This window comes from Nerophis ophidion, linkage group LG04 (genome assembly GCF_033978795.1).
Source record: "Nerophis ophidion isolate RoL-2023_Sa linkage group LG04, RoL_Noph_v1.0, whole genome shotgun sequence".
Classification (NCBI taxonomy): Eukaryota; Metazoa; Chordata; class Actinopteri; order Syngnathiformes; family Syngnathidae; genus Nerophis; species Nerophis ophidion.
The window spans coordinates 79,557,303-79,583,378 of NC_084614.1; the positions used below are offsets into that span (position 1 = coordinate 79,557,303).

General features: G+C 41.2%; 2 protein-coding genes across 4 annotated transcripts in view; one reads left to right on the plus strand and one right to left on the minus strand.

Annotated features, from left to right (window-relative positions):
* On the plus strand, positions 1-21,987 carry abhd11 (abhydrolase domain containing 11). 2 transcript variants are annotated; one of them, XM_061899187.1, is made up of 8 exons: positions 1-30; positions 1,863-1,912; positions 2,177-2,224; positions 16,921-17,056; positions 17,128-17,301; positions 17,374-17,544; positions 17,618-17,799; positions 20,231-21,987. In XM_061899187.1, the coding sequence occupies exons 1-8, from the start codon at positions 16-18 to the stop codon at positions 20,364-20,366; spliced, it is 912 nt and encodes a 303-aa protein (XP_061755171.1). In that variant the 5' UTR covers positions 1-15; the 3' UTR covers positions 20,367-21,987. The 2 variants fall into 2 exon arrangements, with proteins under 2 accessions (XP_061755171.1, XP_061755172.1); XM_061899188.1 differs by lacking the exons at positions 1-30; positions 1,863-1,912; positions 2,177-2,224 and adding an exon at positions 10,549-10,763.
* The window catches only part of bicdl2l (bicaudal-D-related protein 2-like), a 24,939-nt gene continuing 20,697 nt past the window's right edge, over positions 21,835-26,076 (minus strand). For both annotated transcript variants that reach the window (XM_061899186.1, XM_061899185.1), the window contains exons 5-7: positions 22,724-22,809; positions 22,525-22,645; positions 21,835-22,442 (exon numbers count right to left, since the gene is read on the minus strand). In XM_061899186.1, coding sequence (XP_061755170.1) covers positions 22,059-22,442; positions 22,525-22,645; positions 22,724-22,809 — 591 coding nt within the window. In that variant the 3' untranslated portion in view covers positions 21,835-22,058. The remainder of the gene's footprint in view (positions 22,443-22,524; positions 22,646-22,723; positions 22,810-26,076) is intronic.

The window sequence follows — 26,076 nt, forward strand, 5'->3', positions numbered from 1 at the left end:
GAAACTATCCCCAAAATGGCGGCTTGTCAGGTAAGCTAGCTCATTTCCAAAAGCTTATTTTTGACCATTAAAACTCATTTTAAATCCATATAACAACTTTTATGCTTTAATAGGGTGTCAAATATTACAAGTCAACTGTTCTAACTATGTTTATTTCATAAATTTATTTTTAAAAAGCTAGGAAAACATCACCAAAATGGCGGCTTGTCAGGTAAGCTAGCTCATTTCCAAAAGCTTGTGATTTTACCATTAAAACTAATTAGAAATCCATGTAAACATCTCAATGCTTTAACAGGGTGTCAAATGTAACAATTAAACTGTTCTAACTAAGTTTCTTTCATGAATTTATTTTTAAAAAGCTCGGAAAATATCCCCAAAATGGCGGCTTGTCAGGTAAGCTAGCTCATTTCCAAAAGCTTATTTTTGATCATTAAAACTAATTTTAAATCCATGTAACAACGTTTATGCTTTAATAGGGTGTCAGATATTACAATTCAACTGTTCTCAGTATGTTTCTTTAATTAATTTATTAAAAAAATAAAAAAGCTAGGAAACTATCCCCAAAATGGCGCCTTGTCAGGTAAGCTAGCTCATTTCCAAAAGCTTATTTTTTACCATTAAAGCTCATTTTAAATCCATATAACAACTTTTATGCTTTAATAGGGTGTCAGATATTACAATTCAACTGTTTTCAGTATGTTTTTTTTTAAAATTTATTTATTTAAAAAAAACAAGCTAGGAAGCTATCCCCAAAATGGCGGCTTGTCAGGTAAGCTAGCTCATTTCCAAAAGCTTATTTTTGACCATTAAAACTAATTTTAAATCCATGTAACAACGTTTATGCTTTAGTAGGGTGTCAGATATTACAATTCAACTGTTCTCAGTATGTTTCTTTAATTAATTTATTTAAAAAAAAAAAACAAGCTAAGAAACTATCCCCAAAATGGCGGCTTGTCAGGTAAGCTAGCTCATTTCCAAAAGCTTATTTTTGACCATTAAAACTCATTTTAAATCCATGTAACAAGGTTTATGCTTTAATAGGGTGTCAGATATTACAATTCAACTGTTCTCAGTATGTTCTTTTTAATTAATTTATTTTAAAAAAACAAGCTAGGAAGCTATCCCCAAAATGGGGGCTTGTCAGGTAAGCTAGCTCATTTCCAAAAGCTTATTTTTGACCATTAAAACTCATTTTAAATCCATATAACAACTTTTATGCATTAATAGGGTGTCAGACATTACAATTCAACTGTTCTAAGTACGTTTCTTTTTTTAATTTATTTAAAAATAAAAAAAGCTAGGAAAATATCCCCAAAATGGCGGCTTGTCAGGTAAGCTAGCTCATTTCCAAAAGCTTATTTTTGACCATTAAAACTCATTTTAAATCCATGTAACAACGTTTACGCTTTAATAGGGTGTCAGATATTACAATTCAACTGTTCTCAGTATGTTTCTTTAATTAATTTATTTTAAAAAAATAAGCTAGGAAGCTATCCCCAAAATGGCGGCTTGTCATGTAAGCTAGCTCATTTCCAAAAGCTTATTTTCTACCATTAAAGCTCGTTTTGAATCCATATAACAACTTTTATGAATTAATAGGGTGTCAGACATTACAATTCAACTGTTCTAAGTACGTTTCTTTAATTTATTTATTTAAAAAAAAAAAAGCTAAGAAACTATCCCCAAAATGACAGCTTGCCAGGTAAGCTAGCTCATTTCTAAAAGCTTTTTTTCTACCATTAAAACTAATTTGAAATCCATGTAAACATTTTAATGTTTGAATAGGGTGTCAAATATTACAATTCAACTGTTCTTTCATGAATTTATTTTTAAAAAGTGATCTAATTATATTTCTTTACCAGGTTCACAGAAAACAAACTTGGAAAATATCCCCAAAATGTCAGTGCACCAAGTAAGCTAGCTCATTTCCACCAGCTTATTTTGACCATTGAAGTTCATTTTAAATTCATGTACCAATTTTGATCTTTTAATAGGCTGTCAGATGTTACAATAATAAATAATAGCTGGCAGTGTCGGGTAAGCTAACTCATTTGACATAGCGTTTATTTTTCCATTAAAGCTCCTTTTAAATCGATGTAACAATTTGAACACTTTAACATGGTGTCAAATATTACAACTCAACTGGTGTAACTATATTTCTTGTCTCAATTCATAGAAAACAAGCTAGGAACATGTTGCTATCCCCAAAATGGCAGCTTGTCAGGTAAGCTAGCTCATTTATTTCCTAAACTCTTTTATTTTTTCTTACATTAAAGTTCATTTTTAAAAGCCATTTACAATTGCCATGCTTCATATAGTGTACTATTTTATAATTCAACATATATATATATATATGTCTTGATTGGATTATCCGGAGAATAGTGCTCGATACCGTGGTAGAGCGCAATATGTAGGTGTGGGAAAAAATCACAAGACTACTTCATCTCTACAGATCTGTTTCATGAGGGGTTCCCTCAATCATCAGGAGATTTTTCTGATGATTCCTGATGATTGAGGGAACCCCTCATGAAACAGATCTGTAGAGATGAAGTAGTCTTGTGATTTTTTCCCACACCTACATATATATATATATATATATATATATCAGTGTGGGCTCTACCGAGGATGTCGTTGTGGTTTGTGTTGTGGTTTGTGCAGCCCTTTGAGACACTAGTGATTTAGGGCTATATAAATAATCATTAATTGATTGATTGATTGATTAACCTTAAAATTCCTATGGAATATAATGATGTCACATATCTGAGTTGGCCCTGCGATGAGTTGGCGACTTGTCCGGGGTGTACCCTGCCTTCCGCCCGAATGCAGCTGAGATAGGCTCCAGCGACCCCCCGCGTCCCCAGAAGGGACAAGCGGTAAAAAATGGATGGATGGATAATACAGTGCTCAATAAATGTCACTGTCTTCATTCTATTGTTCTTTGGTTTAATTTAAAGTACTTTTGTGTTACTAAAGCAAAGAAAAAGTGTCAAGTACTAGACTGTTCCAACTATATTTTTTTAATACATGGATAGAAAACAATCTGGGAAAATATCCTATTCACAAAATAGCTCGATTCCACAAGCTTATTTTACTAGGGTGTCGTATAACAATTCAACTGTTTTTACGATTTGTTTTTAATCAAACGTATTTACAACCAGCTAGAAAAATATATCTATTGGGCTTTTAGTCTTAAAACTCCTATGGTAAACAATATGCTGCTCAATAAATGTCACTGTTTTCAATGAATATATGTTATTTGGTTTCATTCAAAGTACATTTACGGTACTAAAGCAAATAATTGGGGTTGAGTTGAGTCCTGTTGAAATTTTCCATGAACAAAAAAGGACAACATTTACAGCAATTAGTAGTATTTTGCCACAAAAAAAACTGAGAAACCATTACTAATATATTTTACATGTATGTAATCCACTTGGTTTGTGGTATTTGCAATGCATATTATGTTGTGTTTGATATTTGTTTGCATGTATTCAAATAAATGTCAGATTTGGTTTTCATGGTGGATGAATTTGCTTAAATCTCTCTTAATTCTTATTAGTCCACTTTCACTCTTAAAAGCTGAGCCCTTGTGAATTTACCAATGGACGTGAAACTAAGAAAAAAAGTATTTATTTGTTAGCAACAATGAAAAATGTCGCGTTTATCTTTCCAAAAGTGCACACAGTGAGCCACAATGAGGGTGTGCAATCTATCAAGACCGTACCCTGTGCTGCTCTGGGCCTCTGCATCATGCCGTCGTCGTGGCGACAACCATGCCCCCCATCCCGGCGGAGCGGTCTCCATAGCAACGAATGTTTGGGAACGAAATGAGGGAAGCACAAACATCAACTCCTTTTACAAATGCGAGATAACGTTTCAAAAGTGCCACATAAGTCAAAGCCGTGGCAGGCAGGTGACAAAAACAACAAAATAAGTAGTTAGGCCTTGTTTTTAGGCATGTAAACTGCTTTATAACACTCTGCTTCCCTCTGGCGGTACAACACGGTATTGTAGCTCTACTATCATGCTGGTACCGGACAACATAGACCAGGGGTGTCAAACTCAAATACAGACTGGGCCAAAATTTAAAACTGAACAAAGCCGCGGGCCAAGGTTGAACAAATTAACGTTTTAATAAGGACCCAAATAAGTTTTGCATTGAATATTGAACAAGCAAGGCTTATATAACTTTATATTGACATGCAAAATGGAGTTTCAAATAATAATAATAATAATTAAAACATCCATCCATCCATCCATCATCTTCCGCCCATCCGAGGTCGGGTCGCGGGGGCAACAGCCCAAGCAGGGAAACCCAGACTTCCCTCTCCCCAGCCACTTCGTCTAGCTCTTCCCGGGGGATCCCGAGGCGTTCCCAGGCCAGCCGGGAGACATAGTCTTCCCAACATGTCCTGGGTCTTCCCCGTGGCCTCCTACCGGTTGGACGTGCCCTAAACACCTCCCTAGGGAGGCGTTCGGGTGGCATCCTGACCAGATGCCCGAACCACCTCATCTGGCTCCTCTCGATGTGGAGGAGCAGCGGCTTTACTTTGAGTTCCTCCCGGATGACAGAGCTTCTCACCCTATCTCTAAGGGAGAGACCTGGAAACTCATTTGGGCCGCTTGTACCCGTGATCTTATCCTTTCGGTCATGACCCAAAGCTCATGACCATAGGTGAGGATGGGAACGTAGATCGACCGGTAAATTGAGAGCTTTGCCTTCCGGCTCAGCTCCTTCTTCACCACAACGGATCGGTACAACGTCCGCATTACTGAAGACGCCGCACCGATCCGCCTGTCGATCTCACGATCCACTCTTCCCTCACTCGTGAACAAGACTCCTAGGTACTTGAACTCCTCCACTTGGGGCAGGGTCTCCTCCCCAACCCGGAGATGGCACTCCACCCTTTTCCGGGCGAGAACCGTGGACTCGGACTTGGAGGTGCTGATTCTCATTCCGGTCGCTTCACACTCGGCTGCGAACCGATCCAGCGAGAGCTGAAGATCCCGGTCAGATGAAGCCATCAGGACCACATCATCTGCAAAAAGCAGAGACCTAATCCTGCGGTCACCAAACCGGAACCCCTCAACGCCTTGACTGCGCCTAGAAATTCTGTCCATAAAAGTTATGAACAGAATCGGTGACAAAGGACAGCCTTGGCGGAGTCCAACCCTCACTGGAAATGTGTTCGACTTACTGCCGGCAATGTGGACCAAGCTCTGAAACTGATCATACAGGGAGCGGACCGCCACAATAAGACAGTCCGATACCCCATACTCTCTGAGCACTCCCCACAGGACTTCCCGAGGGACACGGTCGAATGCCTTCTCCAAGTCCACAAAGCACATGTAGACTGGTTGGGCAAACTCCCATGCACCCTCAAGAACCCTGCCGAGAGTATAGAGCTGGTCCACAGTTCCACGACCAGGACGAAAACCACACTGTTCCTCCTGAATCCTAATTAAAACATATCAATGGCATATCAAATAAAATTTAAAAAAAAATTGAATGCTTCGTTTCCATTTGCACATTTTGATATTGGTAAATGTCAAAATAAACATTTTCCACAGGCTACTAATACATTTGAAATTAAAATAACAATAATGAATGAATCTAACATTCAAGCCTTGAAGTAGCAAGAGAAAGTGCATGAATAAAACGTTAATTATTGCTCCGTTTGCTAAACTGATTTGCTTTAACACCGAATATGGAACAAGCAACGCTTATATAACTTAATAGTGCAAAAACCAACTTTCAAAAAACAAACGAAAAAACATCAATGGTATATTAAATCAAATTTAAATAAAGAAAGTAATGCCTCTTTTCTATTTGGAGTCTTCTGAGGTAAATATCAATATTTACTTTTTCCACAGGCTAATACATTTGAAAATAAAATAACAATGAGGTGGGCAGGGTTGGGGGGGCGGGATTTAGTGGTAGAGGGGGGGGGGGGGTCTATTGTAGCGTCCCGGAAGATTTAGGGCAGCAAGGGGTTCTGGGTATTTGTTCTATCGTGTTTATGTTGTGTTACGGTGCGGATGTCATTCGTGTTTGGTGTGGGTTCACAGTGTGGCGCATATTTGTAACAGTTTTAAAGTTGCTTATACGGCCACCCTCAGTGTGACCTGTATGGCTCTTGACCAAGTATGCCTTGCATTCACTTGTGTGTGTGTGTGTGTGTGTGTGTGTGTGTGTGTGTGTGTGTGTGTGTGTGTGTGTGTGTGTGTGTGTGTTCAAGCCGCATATATTATGTGACTTAGCCGGCACGCTGTTTGTATGGAGGAAAATGCGGACGTGACGACAATTTGTAGAGCAGGGGCGCTCACACTTTTTCTGCAGGCGAGCTACTTTTCAATTGACCAAGTCGAGGAGATCTACCTCATTCCTATTTATAATTTATATTTTTTTATCTATGAAAGAGACATTTTTGTTAACAAGTTAATGGTGTTTAATGATAATACAAGCATGTGTAACACACATAGATTCCTTTCTTTCATGAAGACAAGAATATAAGTTGGTGTATTACCTGATTCTGATGACTTGCATTGATTGGAATCAGACAGTGGTGCTGATAACGTCCGCATTTTCAAATGGAGGAAAAAAAAAGTCCTCCTTTCTGTCCAATACCACATGAAAGTGGTTGGATTTGGCATCTCATTTGTCCAACTTGCATACTCGTTTTTAAACACTTTGTTATGAGAGTAGCATATGTGTGTGGCCCTTTAATGTCTGGCAGCAGGTGAGTGACGTCAGTGAGTGTGCGGGTGGGCAAGCAAGTGAGAAAGCGGCCGCTGAGGGCGGGGGAGAAATACATTGGCATCAAACTCCGTGGCTTGCTAGCTTACTGAGACTCTTATTTTGTTAGCACAGGCAGGATGAAACAGGTCTTTTATGGTGAAGACAGGAACTGTGCTGTCGGTCTTTAGAGTTTTGACAGTAGGTACGGAGTCTCTAGAAATAAAATGTGTTTCTCTGCGTCCGCCCTGTTAGTGATTTTTTTTCTTAAATATGAGCTCGCAGCAGCCAGCGTCATCTCACAAGATCCTCGGGTGCCGAGAATGTCAAACAACTGACGAAAGTGAAGTCTTGGTATGATTGATGATTGCTCATTTTTATGTCTATTTTTTAATGCCTGGCTTGAGATCGACTGACACACCCTCCGAGATCCACCAGTCGATCGCGATCGACGTAATGCCCACCCCTGTTGTAGAGGATGTTAAAGGCATTGCCTAGAAGGCACGCCCCCAATATTGTTGTCCGGGTGGGTATTGGGAGAAATTAGGGAGAATGGTTTCCCCAGGAGGGAAAATCGGGAGGGTTGGCAAGTATGAGTATTAGTTTTGAAAGCGGTGTTACATCGGCACCGCCACTGTATAATACCAGCGGGCCAGCTCTACTGTTAATTTGATATTCACTTAAGGGCCAAATGAAATTACACGGCGGGCCAAATTTGGCCCGCGAGCCAGAGTTTGACACCCATGCCATAAACATTTGATTGATTGATTTATTTGAAACTTTTATTAATAGATTGCACAGTACAGTACATATTCCGTACAATCAACCACTAAATGGTAACACCCGAAAAAGTTTTTCAACGTACTCTTATCAATCAATCAATGTATATTTAGCGCCCTAAATCACGAGTGTCTCAAAGCGCTGCACAAGCCACAACGACATCCTCGGTAGGCCCACATAAGGGCAAGGAAAAACTCACCCCAGTGGGACGTCGGTGACAATGACTTTGAGAAACCTTGGAGAGGACCTCATATATGGGAACCCCTTTGAAGGGAGACCGAAAGCAATGGATGTCGAGCGGTCTAACATGATGCATGATATTGTGAAAGTCCAGTCCATAGTGGATCCAACATAACAGTGAGAGTCCAGTCCATAGTGGATCCAATATAGTAGCGAGAGTCCCGTCCATAGTGGGGCCAGCAGGAGACCATCTCAAGCGGAGACGGGTCAGCAGCGCAGAGATGTCCCCAACCGATGCACAGGCGAGCGGTCCATCCCGGGTCCCCACTCTGGACAGCTACCACTTCATCCATGGCCACTGGACCTGTATCTCCCCCGCACCCCCTCCACAAGGGAGAGGGGGGCAGCGGAGAAAAGAAAAGAAACGGCACATCAACTGGTCTAAAAGGGGGATCTATTTAAAGGCTAGAGTATACAAATGAGTTTTAAGATGGGACTTAAATGCTTCTACTGAGGTAGCATCTCGAACTGTTACCGGGAGGGCATTCCAGAGTACTGGAGCCCGAATAGAAAACGCTCTATATCCCGCAGACTTTTTTTGGGCTCTGGGAATTACTAATAAGTTGGAGTTCTTTGAACGCAGATTTCTTGCCGGGACATATGGTACAATACAATCGGCAAGATAGGATGGAGCTAGACCGTGTAGTATTTTATACGTAAGTAGTAAAACCTTAAGTGCACAGGAAGCCAGTGCTGGTGAGCCAGTACAGGCGTAATGTGATCAAACTTTCTTGTTCTTGTCAAAAGTCTAGCAGCCGCATTTTGTACCAACTGTAATCTTTTAATGCTAGACATGGGGAGACCCGAAAATAATACGTTACAGTAGTCGAGGCGAGACGTAACAAACGCATGGATAATGATCTCAGCGTCTTTAGTGGACAAAATGGAGCGAATTTTAGCGATACTACGGAGATGAAAGAAGGCCGTTTTAGTAACGCTTTTAATGTGTGACTCAAAGGAGAGAGTTGGGTCGAAGATAATACCCAGATTCTTTACCGAGTCACCTTGTTTAATTGTTTGGTTGTCAAATGTTAAGGTGGTATTATTAAATAGAGGTCGGTGTCTCGCAGGACCGATAATCCGCATTTCCGTTTTCTTGGGTTGCAAAACGTTAGCGGACATCCATTGTTTAATTTCATTAAGACACGCCTCCAGCTGACTACAATCCGGCGTGTTGGTCAGCTTTAGGGGCATGTAGAGTTGGGTGTCATCAGCATAACAGTGAAAGCTAACGCCGTATTTGCGTATGACGTCGCCTACACTCTTATAAGGTTACGCAGCATGGAGCGCTACTGCCTATTGCCTAGTGTCGCTGACGAGACGCGGGGCCGCCATCTTGGAGTGGTGATCCGCTCCACTCAGTGCAATTAATTTGGCAGGAACAATGAACTGATTGATGGGTGCTGGGTTGGGAGAAAAAAATACAAGATTAAAAAAAATTAATTAAAAAAAAAAATAGTAGTTAATGTTAAATCTTTCTTGTGAAAAGTAATCCTCCGATTCCTATTTTCAACAGTCCGCTCAGGAAAACGCTGAAAACCAGTGTTTTCTACTTGTCAACTGTCAGTTTAGGCTGCTCGCCGGTTCCTCATCACCACTTCAAGATGGCGGCTGAATTTCTCGCATCACAGCAGCTAATGCTCCGTCTACTTATAAGATGTCTATGCCCTACACCAGGGGTCACCAATGCGGTGCCCGCGGGCACCAGGTCGCCCTTAGGGACCAGATGAGTCGCCCGCTGGCCTGTTCTAAAAATAGCTCAAATAGCAGCACTTACCAGTGAGCTGCATCTATTTTTTAATTTTTTTTATTTACTAGCAAGCTGGTCTCGCTTTGCTTGACATTTTTAATTTTAAGAGAGACAAAACTCAAATAGAATTTGAAAATCCAAGAAAATATTTTAAAGACTTGGTCTTCACTTGTTTAAATAAATTCATTTATTTATTTACTTTGCTTCTTATAACTTTCAGAAAGACAATTTTAGAGAAACAATACAACCTTAAAAATGATTTTAGGATTTTTAAACACATTTACCTTTTTACCTTTTCAATTCCTTCCTCTTCTTTCCCGACAAATTAAATCAATGTTCAAGTAAAAAAAAATTGTATTGTAAAGAATAATAAATATATTTTAATGTAATTCTTCATTTTACCTTCTGTTTTTTCGACGAAGAATATTTGTGAAATATTTCTTTAAACTTATTATGATTAAAATTCAAATAAAATATTCCGGCAAATTTAGAAAATCTGTAAAATTATATTTAAATCTTATTTCAAAGTCTTTTGAATTTCTTTTAAAATTTTTGTTCTGGAAAATCTAGAAGAAATAATGATTTGTCTTTGTTAGAAATATAGCTTGGTCCATTTTGTTATATATTCTAACAAAGTGCAGATTGGATTTCAACCTATTTAAAACATGTCATCAAAAATATATATTTATTGTGAGAAATCATTAATATGATCAGTGTTTCCACAAAGATAAATATAATTAATTATTAATAATAACAGAGTTAAAGGTAAATTGAGCAAATTGGCTATTTCTGGCAATTTATTTAAGTGTGTATCAAACTGGTAGCCCGTCGCATTAATCAGTACCCAAGAAGTAGCTCTTGGTTTCAAAAAGGTTGGTGACCCCTGATCTACACTATTCAAAATAAATACGTAAATTTATAATTATAATACAGGAATATAGGGTTGTGAAATGGATACAAAAAAGAACTTTAAAATATGTTGCATAAATTGTCAAAAAAAACGCCTCGCGCGTTACGCCCCGGCGTGACGTCATCACGCAAGTTGTTGCCCCGCCCCCCCAAGGCTGCCAGTCTCTCTCTCCTCTCCTGTCATTGCGGCGACCTGGGAAGCTCTCATGCCGTATTCATTCCGTCCTGTAGCGGAACCAACGGTACCATGACTGCCCTGTGTCGCCTCGTCCAAAGGACGGTTCTGAGCGGCCGCACGTCGTGTTGTGTACTAGCCGGACAGAAGAGCGTGTGCGCGGCCAGCACGTCCAGGTACGACCGCTTAGCGAGCTAGCTAGCTAGCTACTTAGCTAATCTAGCCGGCTCGCTGCTAAAACCCAATTCTTACTGGTTTGTGTACAAACTGCTATCGAGTGGACATAGTTCATTATTGACAACACGTCAGAGATGATTTATTTGGCACTTAACCAATTTTGACCGCTTACGTAAGTAGGACTTGCATGTTAGCATGACCGTTGGGATAGCGAGCTAATGTGTGTTGTTTCCATGTCGCTTGGCGATGACGTCAGCTGGTAAGATGGCTGTGTCAATCAATCAATGTTTATTCATATAGCCCTAAATCACAAATGTCTCAAAGGACTGTACAAACCATTACGACTACAACATCCTCGGAAGAACCCACAAAACTCACACCCAGTGGGCAAGGAGAATTCACATCCAGTGGGACGCCAGTGACTATGAGAAACCTTGGAGAGGACCTCAGAAGTGGGCAAACCCCCCCACCCTCCCAGGGGACCGAAAGCAATGGATGTCGAGCGGGTCCAACATGATACTGTGAAAGTTCAATCCATAGTGGCTCCAACACAGCCGCGAGAGTTCAGTTCAAAGCGGATCCAAGACAGCAGCGAGAGTCCCGCCCACAGGAAACCAACTCAAGCGGAGGCGGATCAGCAGCGTAGAGATGTCCCCAACGGATACACAGGCGAGCGGTCCATTCTGGGTCTCGACTCTGGACAGCCAGTACTTCATCCATGGTCATCCAGAAGGGAGGGGGGGGACATAGGAGAAAAAAGAAAAGAAGCGGCAGATCAACTGGTCTAAAAAGGAGGTCTATTTAAAGGCTAGAGTATACAGATGAGTTTTAAGGTGAGACTTAAATGCTTCTACTGAGGTAGCATCTCAAACTGTTACCGGGAGGGCATTCCAGAGTACTGGAGCCCGAACGGAAAACGCTCTATAGCCCGCAGACTTTTTTTGGGCTTTAGGAATCACTAATAAGCCGGAGTCTTTTGAACGCAAATTTCTTGCCGGGACATATGGTACAATACAATCGGCAAGATAGGATGGAGCTAGACCGTGTAGTATTTTATACGTAAGTAGTAAAACCTTAAAGTCACATCTTAAGTGCACAGGAAGCCAGTGCAGGTGAGCCAGTACAGGCGTAATGTGATCAAACTTTCTTGTTCTTGTCAAAAGTCTAGCAGCCGCATTTTGTACCAACTGTAATCTTTTAATGCTAGACATGGGGAGATCCGAAAATAATACGTTACAGTAATCGAGGCGAGACGTAACAAACGCATGGATAATTATCTCGGCGTCTTTAGTGGACAAAATGGAGCGAATTTTAGCGATATTACGGAGATGAAAGAAGGCCGTTTTAGTAACGCTTTTAATGTGTGACTCAAAGGAGAGAGTGGGGTCGAAGATAATACCCAGATTTTTTACCGAGTCACCTTGTTTTATTATTTGGTTGTCAAATGTTAAAGTTGTATTATTAAATAGAGGTCGGTGTCTAGCAAGACCGATAATCAGCATTTCCGTTTTTTTGGCGTTAAGTTGCAAAAAATTAGCGGACATCCATTGTTTAATTTCATTAAGACACGCTTCCAACTGACTACAATCCGGCGTGTTGGTCAGCTTTAGGGGCATGTAGAGTTGGGTGTCATCAGCATAGCAGTGAAAGCTAATAACGTACATGTCGTCATGTGTAGTTAAGTGAAAGTACCAGTGATTGTCTCACACACACACACACTAGTTTAGATGTGGCGAAATTATTCTCTGCATTTGACCCATCACCCTTGATCACCCCCTGGTAGGTGAGGGGAGCAGTGAGAAGCAGAGGTGGCCGCGCCTGGGAATCATTTTTAGTGATTTAACCCCCAATTCCAACCCTTGATGCTGAGTGCCAAGCAGGGAGGTAATCGGTCCCATTTTTATTGTCTTTGGTATGACTTGGCCGGGGTTTGAACTCAAGTAAAGTGAACTGAAAGGCCTACTGAAATTACATTTTGTTATTCAAACGGGGATAGCAGGTCCATTCTATGTGTCATACTTGATCCTATAGCGATATTACCATATTTTTGCTGAAAGGATTTAGTAGAGAACATCGACGATAAAGTTTGAGGCTTTTGGTCGCTAATAAAAAAGCCTTGCCTGTACCATAAGTAGCAGACGATGTGCGCGTGACGTCACCGGTGTGAGGACTCCTTACATCCTCACATTGTTTATAATGTGAGCCACCAGCATACATCCTCACATTGTTTATAATGTGAGCCACCAGCAGTAAGAGCAGTTTGGACCGAGAAAGCGACGATTTCCCCATTAATTTGAGTGAGGATGAAAGATTTGTGGATGAGGAAATTTAGAGTGGAGGTCTAAAAAAAAAAAAAAAGGCGACGACTTTAGGCAACAGAAGTGGGGGAGTTTCAGATGTATTTAGACACATTTACTAGGATAATTCTAGAAAATCCCTTATCTGCTTATTGTGTTAATAGTATTTTACTGAGATTCTAAAGTCATACCTGAAAATTGGATGGCTGCGGTGAACGCCAGTGTCTCTCAGAGAAGCCGAGGAGTCAAGATCACAGCTGCCTTTTTGAGCTGCGGGATGAGGTCTCATAATCTACTAAAGTCTATGGTAAGAGCCGACTTAAAGGCCTATTGAAATGAGATATTCTTATTCAAACGGGGATAGCAGGTCCATTCTAAGTGTCATACTTGATCATTTCGCAATATTGCCATATTTTTGCTGAAAGGATTTAGTAGAGAACATCCACGATAAAGTTCGCAACTGGAGAAAAGCCCTGCCTCTACCGGAAGTCGCAGACGATGACGTCACATGTTGATGGCTCCTCATATATTCACATTGATTTTAATGGGAGCCTCCAACAAAAACAGCTATTCAGACCACGCAAACGACAATTTCTCCATTAATTTGAGCGAGGATGAAAAATTCGTGTTTGAGGATATTGATAGCGACGGACTAGAATAAAACACGCGATTGCAATCACGTTGCATTGGGACGGATTCATATGTTTTTAGAGACATTTACTAGAATAATTCTGGGAAATCCCTTATCTTTCTATTGTGTTGCTAGTGTTTTAGTGAGTTTAACTGTACCTGATAGTCGGAAATGTACGTCCACGGCCGGGTGTTGACGCGCAGTGTCTCGGGGAAGTCGACGGCAGCTGTATGGACAGCACAAGCTCAGCTGATATCCCGTAAGAGGCGACTTTTTAACCACATTTTTCTCACCGAAACCTGCTGGTTGACATGTAGTCGGGATCCATGTCCGCTGTGATCCATACTAAAGTTTCACCTCCGTGAATTTTAAACAAGGAATCACCATGTGTTTGTGTGGCTAAAGGCTAAAGCTTCCCAACTCCGTCTTTCTACTGTGACTTCTCCAATATTAATTGAACAAATTGCAAAAGATTCAGCAACACAGATCTCCAAAATACTGTGTAATTATGCCGTTAAAGCAGAGGACTTTTAGCTGTGTGTGTATGCAGCGCTCATATTCATAACAGCCCGTGACGTCACGCGTACACGTCATCATTACGCGACGTTTTCAAGAAAAAAGTCCTAGGAAATTTAAAATTGCAATTTAGTAAACTAAAAAGGGCGTATTGGCATGTGTTGCAATGTTAATATTTCATCATTGATATATAAACTATCAGACTGCGTGGTGGGTAGTAGTGGCTTTCAGTAGGCCTTTAATATCACAATTTTCCCATCTAAAAACTTGCTGGTTGATGTAGAGAAACATGTTCGCTTGACCGCTCTGTGTTAAAGCTTCACAACAAAGAAACACCGGCTGTGTTTCGGAGCTAAAGGCAGCTGCAATCCACCGCTTTCCACCAACAGCATTCTTCTTTGACGTCTCCATTATTAATTTAACAAATTGCAAAAGATTCAGCAACGCAGATGTCCAAAATACCGTGTTATTGCGCGATGAAAAGAGACGACTTTTAGCCGTAAGTGGTGCTGGGCTAATATGTGCCCTCCAACCAATAACGTCACAAACACACGTCATCATTCCGCGACGTTTTCAACAGGAAACTCCGCAGGAAATTTAAAATTGTAATTTAGTAAACTAAACCGGCCGTATTGGCATGTGTTGCAATGTTAAGATTTCATCATTGATATATAAACTATCAGACTGCGTGGTCGCTAGTAGTGGCTTTCAGTAGGCCTTGAAGTGCTGATAGCAACCCAACCTAACCCCCCCGCCACACCCCCCGGTTTGTAAATAATTCAATGTATTTACTGTAATTATTAAATTGTGTGATGACTGTATTATGCTGATAGTATATATTTGTACCATGAATTGATTAACGTGGACCCCGACTTAAACAAGTTGAAAAACTTATTGGGGTGTTACCATTTAGTGGTCAATTGTGCGGCATATATACTGTACTGTGCAATCTACTAATACAAGTTTCAATCAATCAATCAAAAGACCTACAAATCTCAAGGCGGACACTCGGACAGCCTTACTAGATAAATCTGGAATGCTGTGTTGACTATAAGACTGGTTTTAAATTAGATTAGATTAGATAGTACTTTATTTATTCCGTCAGGAGAGTTCCTTCAGGAAAATTACAATTTTCAGCACAATCCCATTCAACATCAGACAAACATTACAGGGAGACAGAACAGGATCGCTGACGGTCTGTCAGTGGCCTGGTGGTTAGAGTGTCTGCCCTGAGATCAGTAGGTTTGTAAATTCATACCAAAAACTATTTAAAAAAAAATGGGACCTATTACCTGCTCGGTTCTCAGCATCAAGGGTTGGAATTGGGGGTTAAATCACCAAAAATGATTCGCGAGCGCGGCCTCTCACCTCCCAGGGGGTGGAACAAGGGGATGGGTCAAATGCAGTGGGTAATTTTACCACTCAGTGTATGTGTGACTGTCAGTGGTACTTTATTACTGCAGTATGTCAGTCTTGGCAAATACTTGTGTTTTGGAACCGGGAGGTTCTGGTTGGAGTCCCACAAGGTTTTGTAGCGATGTCTCTAGAAGAAGACTAGCATGTTATGTATACCGTTGGCATTGCCACCTTGTCCCAGACAGAAGGACGGCGTGGGTGCTTCGGTCTGTCTATACCTGAATTAATTATCTCTCTCTCTCCTACTAGAGCAGAGGTAGGGAACCTGTGGCTCTTTTGATGACTGCGTCTGGCTCTCAGATGAATCTCAGCTGACATTGTTTAACACAATAAGTAATGAATATGTCCGCTAGTAATCACAGTGTCAAAAATAAAGTTCAAAATATAAAACATTCTCATGCATTTTTATCCATCCATCCGTTTCTATTGCACCTCTTCAATAAGTCACATTAATGGTCAAAAGTATTTTATTTATTATCGGTTAGCTTCATAATAAATATGTTATTAAAAAGAATAAGAGATGCACACATTTAGTTGTTTTAATCAGGGAAAGTCCAAATAATAGAGGAGGCGTAGAATTCTCTTGTCAGAGCCTGGGACGACACTGTACAAGGGTACAGGTCTACGCGTTTCTCCTCATTGAGCTAAACTGAATCCTGTCTCTGTTTAATTCCTTGCTTCTTGTCTGTTTAATATGTCATCAGTGTTTGAACCTGATAGTTGTATTCAGGGTTAACAATATTATACAGCTCTCATGGAAATACATTTTAAAATATTTGGCTTTCATGGCTCTCTCAGCCAAAAAGGTTCCCGACCCCTGTGCTAGAGCAACCAGGCAACCATTTCTTACAGCTTGTCATCTCATTACTTTTGAGTTCATAGTACTGATGTTGACTTTAAGTGTTTACGGGTCCCTTACACATGTCTTTAGGACCCAACTAACCGTTTACATGAACTTAAACATGTACGTCCACTCACCGGGATCTGCATTCTGCATAACAAAGTTAGATTTACCACGCATTTTTCTTGTTTGATCAAATCTGTTTCACGTGTGATGTCAAAGGTAAAGTCCATACTTTATTACTTGTCCACCACGATCGACCACTGTTCACCCAAACTGGTGGGCTGCTTGCTCCAGAGGAATGGAATCGTTCACCATGAGGGAAAACATGTTGTTTCTTAGACTAGCAAATGCTACACATGCTTTTCCGATGATGAGCAAATGCATTGTCAATCACCTGGTGCAGTGTTGTCGTGACAAAGAGAACATGAAACCGATATCTTGTGTTGGTTCAGCCCAGTCAACCTGACATATGACGTCTTTGACGGGAAGGTGGACAGCACGCCACTGGTCTTCCTGCACGGCTTGTTTGGCAGCAAATCCAACTTCCACTCCATCGCCAAGTCGTTGGTTCAGCGCACAGGCCGAAAGGTAAGATAGACACGACGCTGGCGTTTGTCTCTTTCCGCTCCAAGTGTCCTCATTGCCATTTGTCCAGTTAGGTGCTGACCGTTGATGCCCGTAACCATGGCAACAGTCCCCACAGCTCAGCGTTGACCTACGAAGCTATGAGCGACGACTTGAAGCATCTTCTCTCCCAGCTGCGCATCGATAAGTGCGTCCTGATCGGACACAGCATGGGCGGGAAGACGGCCATGACCACCGCCCTGACGCAGGTCTGCCTGGTGCGCCGCTTGGCCCTTCCCCTTGGCCTGTTGTGCTCTCTCACTTCCTTTTTGTGCTGGCAGCCATCTGTGGTGGAGAGGCTGGTGGTGGTGGACATCAGCCCGTCTCAGAGCAGCACCAGGACCAACTTCCACTCGTACATCCGCGCCATGCAGGACATGAAGATCTCCACGGACCTCCCGCGCTCCACCGCCAGACGCATGGCGGAGGACCAGCTGCGCCGCACGGTCAAGGTCAGAGCCGGACCGCCTCAGTCGTCACAAAGCGTGACCTCTGACCCCAACGGTACTTTCGACATGTCCGCAGGAGCACTCGGTGCGTCAGTTCCTGCTGACTAACCTGGTGGAGCAGAACGGTCACTACGCCTGGAGGGTCAACCTGGACGCCATCTCGGCTCATCTTGATGACATCATGAGCTTCCCCAACTTTGACTGCGCATACAGCGGCCCCACGCTGTTTCTGGGTGGAGCCAGTTCTGCTTACATCAGGTATCCTCGTCTATACCGGGGGCAACGAGGCTGTGCTACATTGCTTTATTTAATAACAAAAATCATAAAACTTATAAACATATTTGAAACAGCAAGCTTCACCTGAAAGAGTGTTGCCAACTCCTCAGCCTGGAAAGTAGCTATTGGCTGTCCTAAAAGTTGCTTGATGACGTCATCATATCATTTGCTTAATTTATTGCAATGAACGCTGGAGGAGAGATACGAAAGTGAGTTTAAAAATTGATAAGTATGATTAAAACTGCAACTTAACTTTCTTCTTTTGATTGTTAGTTGTTGTTTTTAAAGCCAATTTTGCTCTGCAATTTTAGGGTATCAAATTTGATCAAAAGAATTAAGGATTGTGACATTCACTAACGAACAATATGTAATGACTGCCTCATTAACATGAACGATGGAATTGGGACGTTGCAGTGATTTATATGAGTTTGTCACGACAGAGAAGAAATGCTTACATTTACATCTTGCTCCATAAGCCATAGCGGGAAAAAGTGGCAGCTATGCGCATTTCATTGGCAGCCTGGAGGATGAGGCTAGCAAGTGACTGAGGTTCTGTACAGTAGACCATTCAAATTCTGTGATTTATTCAGGTGTGATAGTAAAGAAACATTTCATTCCAGTCCCAACTTTCGGCTAGGAACTTACCCGTACAAATTGAACGCACCAATAAAGGCTAAACGGCAGATAATTCCCACCCTGCAGCAACACTAGCTGACCGGCAACAACAGTCGTTGAAGAAAGTAACTTCTGTGTGCTTTCACATCAGTTTCCAAGACACAAAAAAATTCTCCGTTAACACTGTTGCTAGATTTTTCTCTATCGCTGTTTTTTTTTTTTTTTAAAAGATCACCAAGAGTATTGGAAAGTCGGCACATTTAGCGACAAAGTTGCCAATTTGGCAACACTAGCCACAAGGACTTGAAATAAAACACTAAAGAGACTAAAGTAAGTAATTAATAAATACTTAAAATTAGAGATGTCCAATAATATCGGCCGATAAATGCTTTAAAACGTAATATCAGAAATTATCGGTATCACGCCACTGTACGGAGTGGTGCACGAACGTAGGGAGAAATACAGAGTGCCAATAAACCTTAAAGGCACTGCCTTTGCGTGCTGGCCCAATCACATAATATCTACTGCTTTTCACACACACAAGTGAATGCTCTGCATACTTGGTCAACAGCCACACAGGTCACACTGTGGGTGGCTGTATAAACAACTTTAACACTGTTACAAATATGCGCCACACTGTGAACCCGCACCAAACAAGAATGACAAGCACCGTAACACAACATAAACACAACAGAACAAATACCCAGAACTCTTTGCAGCATTAACTCTTCCGGGGCGCTACAATGTACCCCACCTCAACCTCCTCATGCTCTGTCAGGGAGAGCATGTCCCAAATTCCAAGCTGCTTTTTGAAGGCATGTTGAAAAAAATAATGTACTTTGTGACTTCAATAATAAATATGGCAGTGCCATGTTGGCATTTTTTTCCATTACATAAATTGATTTATTTTGGAAAACCTTGTAAAAATGTTTAATGCATCACAACAAAATTAGACATAATAATGTGTTAATTCCACGACTGTATCGGTTGATATCGGAATCGGTAATTAAGTTGGACAATATCGGATATCGGCACAAAAGCCATTATCGTACATCTCTACATAAAATTATGATTTCCGCCACTAACTATCTAGCTTGAAGCTAACTTCAGCCACCTGGTGAAAGTATTATTGCTGAACCAATAAAACTCCTTGGATTAAAAGACAGTTTGGTTATGAATATTGGCGTACATGTGGGATAATAATCGAGATTGGATGATACGAAAAAATTAATCATGATCTTTTTTTTTTTGCCCTACATTACCCCCAATAATCAAATGGCATCGGATTCTAGTGCCCAAAGAATCAGACTTTCCCTACGATTATAGAGCTTCCTCATGTGCGCCGATAAGAGCGTTAGTCTCTGCAATACCAACAATTTACCTCAGTTGTATCTAAAGTTCTGTTATGAAGCAGAATTGGCCGCCTCTCATCATGATCACACACTGTGTAACAATCAATTTTGCGGGTTAGGCCTTAACCCAAATTGTTCAATTTTCATTCATATATGATAACGTGATTTAAAAAAAAAAAGATTAATCACATGCGTTAACGCTTTATTGTAGACATCCCTTAATATACTTACTTTATATCTATTTTGTATTTTCTTCTATAAATTTTTGAAAATGATCAATCGATTTTAGAATCAGGATGAAAAATAATTATGATTCGGATGTGAATCTTTATTTTTTTTTTGTGCACCCATGAAAATTATGTTGTACTGCTCAAGAGTGTGTGAACAACAACACGAAAGAACATCTAAACTTCCTGATGTCTCACACATGTTGTCTACGGTTGCAGCTCTGACGATTACCCCGAAATCCAGAGGCTGTTCCCAAGCGCGGACATCCAGTACATTCCAGACGCCAGCCACTGGATCCATGCGGACAAACCTCTGGACTTCATCAGCTCCATCATCTCCTTTCTTCAATCCTAGCCGCCTCCACTGGAAGAATCTCCAGGACCGCCCGAGGAGGCGCAGGAACGCCAGGTGAGAACTCGCCTAGTTTGATGAAGTAGCCGGCACCTGCTTCTGTTAGTAACAAAGTATTCTGACCCGGGCCTCGTCTCAGTGGACCACAATGCTGACTGATGGACAATGACAGGGCCACGATTGAAGTCTTTAGTCATGCCTGTATGTGTGTGTGTGCGGTCAGAGCGTAAATGTTTGGCTTTCCTTAAAGTCTTGTTAGTTGTTCCACTATTCTGTAACATGAGGCATTACTTAGTGCACACTACTAAGTTCAGAGGGAAACCTGGGGGCCATTTTTGTTGCGCAGTTTTTTGTTTTTTAAATTGTAAAAATATAATTGATTATTTATAGATATTACCCTAATTTATCATTTATAACAAAAAGCTTATGTGCAAATGTTAGGCTGAGCATATTTATTGAACTACAATGGCTTGCTTTTAGGATGAACAGGACTTTTTTAAAGCCAATACAGATCACTTATTTTGTTGTTGTAGGTGTTGTTTGTGCACATTTTCTTTGCGGCTGGCTTTGGGGCGGCTTTTTTAGCAGTAGGTGTCTTTGCAAGCTCTCAAGACACCACCGTCGCAATGCTGGCCTTTTAAAAATGCTGGATGTGTTGAAGGGTGACAGTTTTTTCCGCCCCCTCTCGGAAAGTTTGTAGAACATTTGGTGCAAATAGCACGCAAATATTCTTCCTCTGAAACCGAGATATATTCCTACGATCAATGTTTGTTTACAATGTGCTCAGCGGGAGAAAAGTAGCGCCAAATTTGCTCAGACTAACCCACATAGAGCACAGTAAGCATAATCTCTCCTCATCAGAGCATATTTGTAAAGTTATGTCTGATAGTTATCATGCACCAAATTGCATCAACCCGAAACCTTTGATTAGATGGAAAAAATTTGGACAGTCCTGATCTGGTGTGCACTACGTAGTGCGCATTACTGGAGTATGTTACTTACTTCCTTAGTAGTCAAAGGTCTAGTATGTAATTAAGTTCCTGCTACATTAATACCCTATCTTAAACTTGTCTTTCAGTGTTCTGGTGTGTTAATAATGTTTATGACCAATATATGCTGCATATATAACTTATTCGTCTAGTGTTTAAACGTGTTTCCATGGAGATTATGCTGCATATATAACTTATCCGTCTAGTGTTTAAATGTGTTTTCGTGGAGATGAAGAGTGGAGTATAAACAAATTGCAGGGTGTTGTCAACTAACGTGCCTCTCTTGGTCTTCAAAACAATGTTGCTATTCACGGTTGGCAGCTGGCTTGCCTCTGCCGACATCAGCCACAAGGGGGCGTACTCTGCAGGATGCATGCTCTTGTCGCCGCCCAACTACAACTTGATAAGAATTGATTATTATAATGAATGTCTATGTATAGTGAACGTGTCAAAGATTGTTTTCTAACAGGATGACGGGTCTGTAAATCGTCAGGCTTGTTTATTCAAAGCAAATCTTTAAGTAAGCACGCAGGTCAAATGGGGAAATGTAAACAATCATTTGTTCCATGTCTAGAATATTGTTCATGTGATGCTCATCCCTGTAATAAAATCAAAGTGTTAACTTTAGTTTCAAAGCGTTGTGCAGGCTTGGATTTCTCAGCGTTCTCGTGTGGGATATCAAAAAGAACCATCACCAGGGCAACTCTCAGTCCAGAGAGACCACCTGGAACCCGTCGTTCCCTCTCTGCTCACTCGCGAGACTCACAGTGTCCTGCTGCCGCCCGCCATTGCCCCTCTTCCACTTGTCCCTCCAGGACGGCGCAGCAGGGGGTGACATCGGCACCGTAGGCGTCAGAGGAGGCCGGCCAAAGAAGGCTTGGGTTGGATTGTGAGTGGGCGAGGCGGGTGACACAGGTGTGGCCGGCGAGCTGCCGACGGAGGCACGTGCAACTGCCACGGGGAAGTTGGTGGGGCGCTGGACGGGCGGCTTGTTCCTCCTCAAGAGGCCCATGCGGGAGTTCTTCTTCTGGCTCTGCTCCACTTGGTGCTGCAGAACCAGCTGCTGGTTGAGCATCAGCTGGACGTCCTCCTGAAGACAATTAAGATCAGCCACTCCTGTCCTGAGCGAGTGTGCTTCCTCAGGCGTGTCTTTAAATTTGGCGGGCGTGTACCTTCCAAGCCTCCAGTTCCAGTGACAGCTCCAGACGCTTCTGCGCAGCCTCCAGCAGCTGGTTGTTCAGCAGCATCATTTCCGTCTTGCTGCGCAGAATCTCCACCTCCATCGCCTTCTTTCTGCACGCACAACACAAAGAATAAAAACGAAAAAGACTTCCCAGCTTCCACCTTCGTCAGTCACATGAGCAGCCTCACTTTTCTATGGCCTCGTCTCGATCCCACAGCGCCTGTTGCAGCAGGGCGCCGTCATCCGAGCCACTTCCTCCTCTGGACTTCATGACCTGCAGGCACAAAAGGACTGAGTCACCGAACGAGCGTCAGACGTGGCGTGACTTTTTTGGAAAAATGTCACTCCCGTCAGCAGGAACTGGTCCGCCGACATCGCCCGAGTAGAACATTCCACATGCTATGTAAGTGAAGATCACGTCTCCCTTTCTCAACTGTATCTCCTATACAGTACATTGGTTCTCAAACTTTTTCCACCAAGTACCACCATAATGACCAACATTAAAATACAGTAGCATAGTAGGCCTGATTATTAATATGTTGGGCTACTGTAACATTACACATAATGTGCTTCAATATTTAGGTGATTTTTTGGTGTACCACAGTTTGAGAATCACTGCAGTAGTATAAAAACAAAACATGTAGTATTACTTAAAGACAAAAGTATAGAAAAGTTAAAACAATTGTGTAAATTTTTTTTAATTTTTAAACACATTGGATGTAAATGCATGTAAAAACAGGTTAGTTTGAAGTGACACTAGAGAAGAACCACAGGCTGAGATTTGGGAGTGACTTAAATACTGTGTTCCAATAACTGCCGTAACTTGGCAACTTTAACTTTGCTTGATTATTCCGTACAGTCATTAAGTGAGTCAATCCCTAACTTTTGTTCACAACTAGTTCTTAAAAGTCAGTTTCAAGTTACACATTTACTTTGTCTCTTTTAAAACTCTTGACACTTCTTGTACTTGAGTGACTGTATCTAGCCACAGGAAGACATTGTCTTTTCTACATACTGTATATGTCCAAAGTCAGGCTCTAACTATTTGTTGTGTCATTTGTAAACACAAAAATCTGAGCTGTAAGCAATTTTACCTGATGTTTCAGTGTTTTAGTAAGGCTTCTCAATATACCGTATATTCGGAGTATAAGTCGCTCTAGAGCAGGGGTGCCCATTACGTCGATCGCGAGCTACCAGTCGACCGCGGGGGGTGTGTCAGTCGATCTCCAGCCAGGCTTTTAAAAAAAATAGACCTAAAAATTAGTGATCATCAATCTTCACCAAGACGTCACTTAAATGACATTCACGGTACCGGAGGGTCTTGTGAGATGACGCTGGCTGCTGCAAGATCATTATTATGAAAATATGACCGAGAGGAAGGCGAGAAACACTTTTAATTTCAACAGACTCTCGCGCCGTACCTTCCGTCAAAACTCTAAAGGCCGACTGCATATTTCCTATCTTCACAATAAAAGCCCTGCTTCATGCTGCCTGCGCTAACTAAATACAGAGTCTCGGAAAACTGGCGTGCACAAGCGATCCCTCAGAAAGCTGGCGTGCACATCACTTGTGCACGCCAGCTTTCCGAGACTCTTATTTTGTTAGCGCAGGCCGCATGACGCAGGGCTTTTATTGTGAAGATAGGAAATGTGCAGTCGGCCTTTAGAGTTTTGACGGAAGGGACGGCGCGAAAGTCTGTTGAAATAAAAAGTGTTTCTCGCCTTCCTCTCTGTCATTTTTTCATAATAATGAACTGGCAGCAGCCAGCGTCATCTCACAAGACCCTCGGGTGCCGTGAATGTCAATCAAGCAAGCTACGGAATTTGCCGCAAATGTTTTTCTTGTAAAGTGTATGGAAGCTGGATGAATTAGATGCCAAAAACCAACCACTTTCATGTGGTATTGTACAGAAAGGACAACTTTTTTTCTCCTCCATTTGAAAATGTGGGCGTTATCATCATTACTGTCTGATTCCAATCAATGCAAGTCATCAGAATCAGGTAATACACCAACTTATATTCTTGTCTTCGTGAAAGAAAGACATCTATATGCTTGTATTATCATTAAACACATTTAATTTGTTTACAAAAATGCCTCTTTCATAAATAAATAAATATAAATGATATATATAAATGAGGTAGATCCCCTCGAGTTGGTCAATTGAAAAGTAGCTCGCCTGCAGAAAAAGTGTGGGCACCCCTGCTCTAGAGTATACGTCGCATCTGCCAAAAATGCATAATAAAGAAGGAAAAAAACATATATTATTCACATTTTTGGGGGAAATTTATTTGATAAAACCCAACACCAAGAATAGACATTTGAAAGGCAATTTAAAATAAATAAAGAATAGTGAACAACAGGCTGAATAAGTGTACGTTATATAAATAAATAACCAACTGAGAAGGTGCCTGGTATGTTAACGTAACATATAATGGTAAGAGTCATTCAAATAACTAACATATAGAACATGTTATACGTTTACCAAACAATCTGTCACTCCTAGTCGCTAAATCCCATGAAATCTTATACGTCTAGTCTCTTACGTGAATGAGCTAAATAATATTTGATATTTTACGGTAACACATAAGTCGCTCCCGAGTATAAGTAAACTATGGTAAACTATGAAAAAATCTGCGACTTATAGTCCGAAAAATATGGTAACTAATATGATATACAGGGCCACAACAATGAATATATTCATTCCATTGGAAAAATATTATGTTGCTTTGATGAATCTTTGAACTTTAAAAAAGGCGCTAAATAAATCCAACTGATTACTTTGCGTGGATAAGTCGTGCGCAAACTGCAGGTGGGTAAAATGATGCATCACGATTAGCATGTGGATGTCGCTCAGTCGACGGACAAATGTCCAAATATTGATTATTTAAATGTATGTTAAAGTAACACAGACTGTTCTAGAATGCTGATCTTGTGCGGACACACACAAAGAAGGGAGGAGATGACATGCTAACCGCAGCGCTAAAGAGTGAAACAAAAGAACAAATGCTTTGTACATTTCTACAGCAGTCTTACTGTACTGTACTTAACCGCGTTATGTCAGAGCGTAACCGGCAAAGAAGAGGAGAGCAAGTAGATTAATAAGTCAGGAAAGAGAAAAACATCCACACAGTATGGAAACATCTGTCAGCCATAGACATGAATGAGTTTAATAGATGACACACGTCTTGGCTTTATGGGGACTGGAGCCAAAGCGTATGGACATTTAGGGGTTTTAAGAGGCAATCATTTTAAATTAAAGATACCAAGTAGGGACATTTATTTATTTAATCGCTTACCAGCCAGCTAGATTTCTCACGTATCTCTAGTCTTACACAAGTAAATGTCTATTAGGGATTTCAAATAAATAGAAATAAGGATCAAGATTCATTCGAAAATCTAACTATTCTTAATTTTTCATCTGTCCCTTTTCAAGCTCGAAGGCAAATCGTATTGTTTATTTATATTTAGGAAAACGAGAAGTGTGGGATATTTTCTTCCTTATTTTAATGTAAATGGTAAATGGATTATACTTGTATAGCGT

What these genes read in the sequence shown, in the direction of transcription:
- abhd11 (XM_061899187.1), top strand. An exon ending in CCAAAATGGCAGCTTGTCAG is followed by an intron (nt 2,225 to 16,920) that starts GTAAGCTAGCTC and finishes GTGTTGGTTCAG; the next exon opens with CCCAGTCAACCTGACATATG. An exon ending in TTCAGCGCACAGGCCGAAAG is followed by an intron (nt 17,057 to 17,127) that starts GTAAGATAGACA and finishes TTGTCCAGTTAG; the next exon opens with GTGCTGACCGTTGATGCCCG.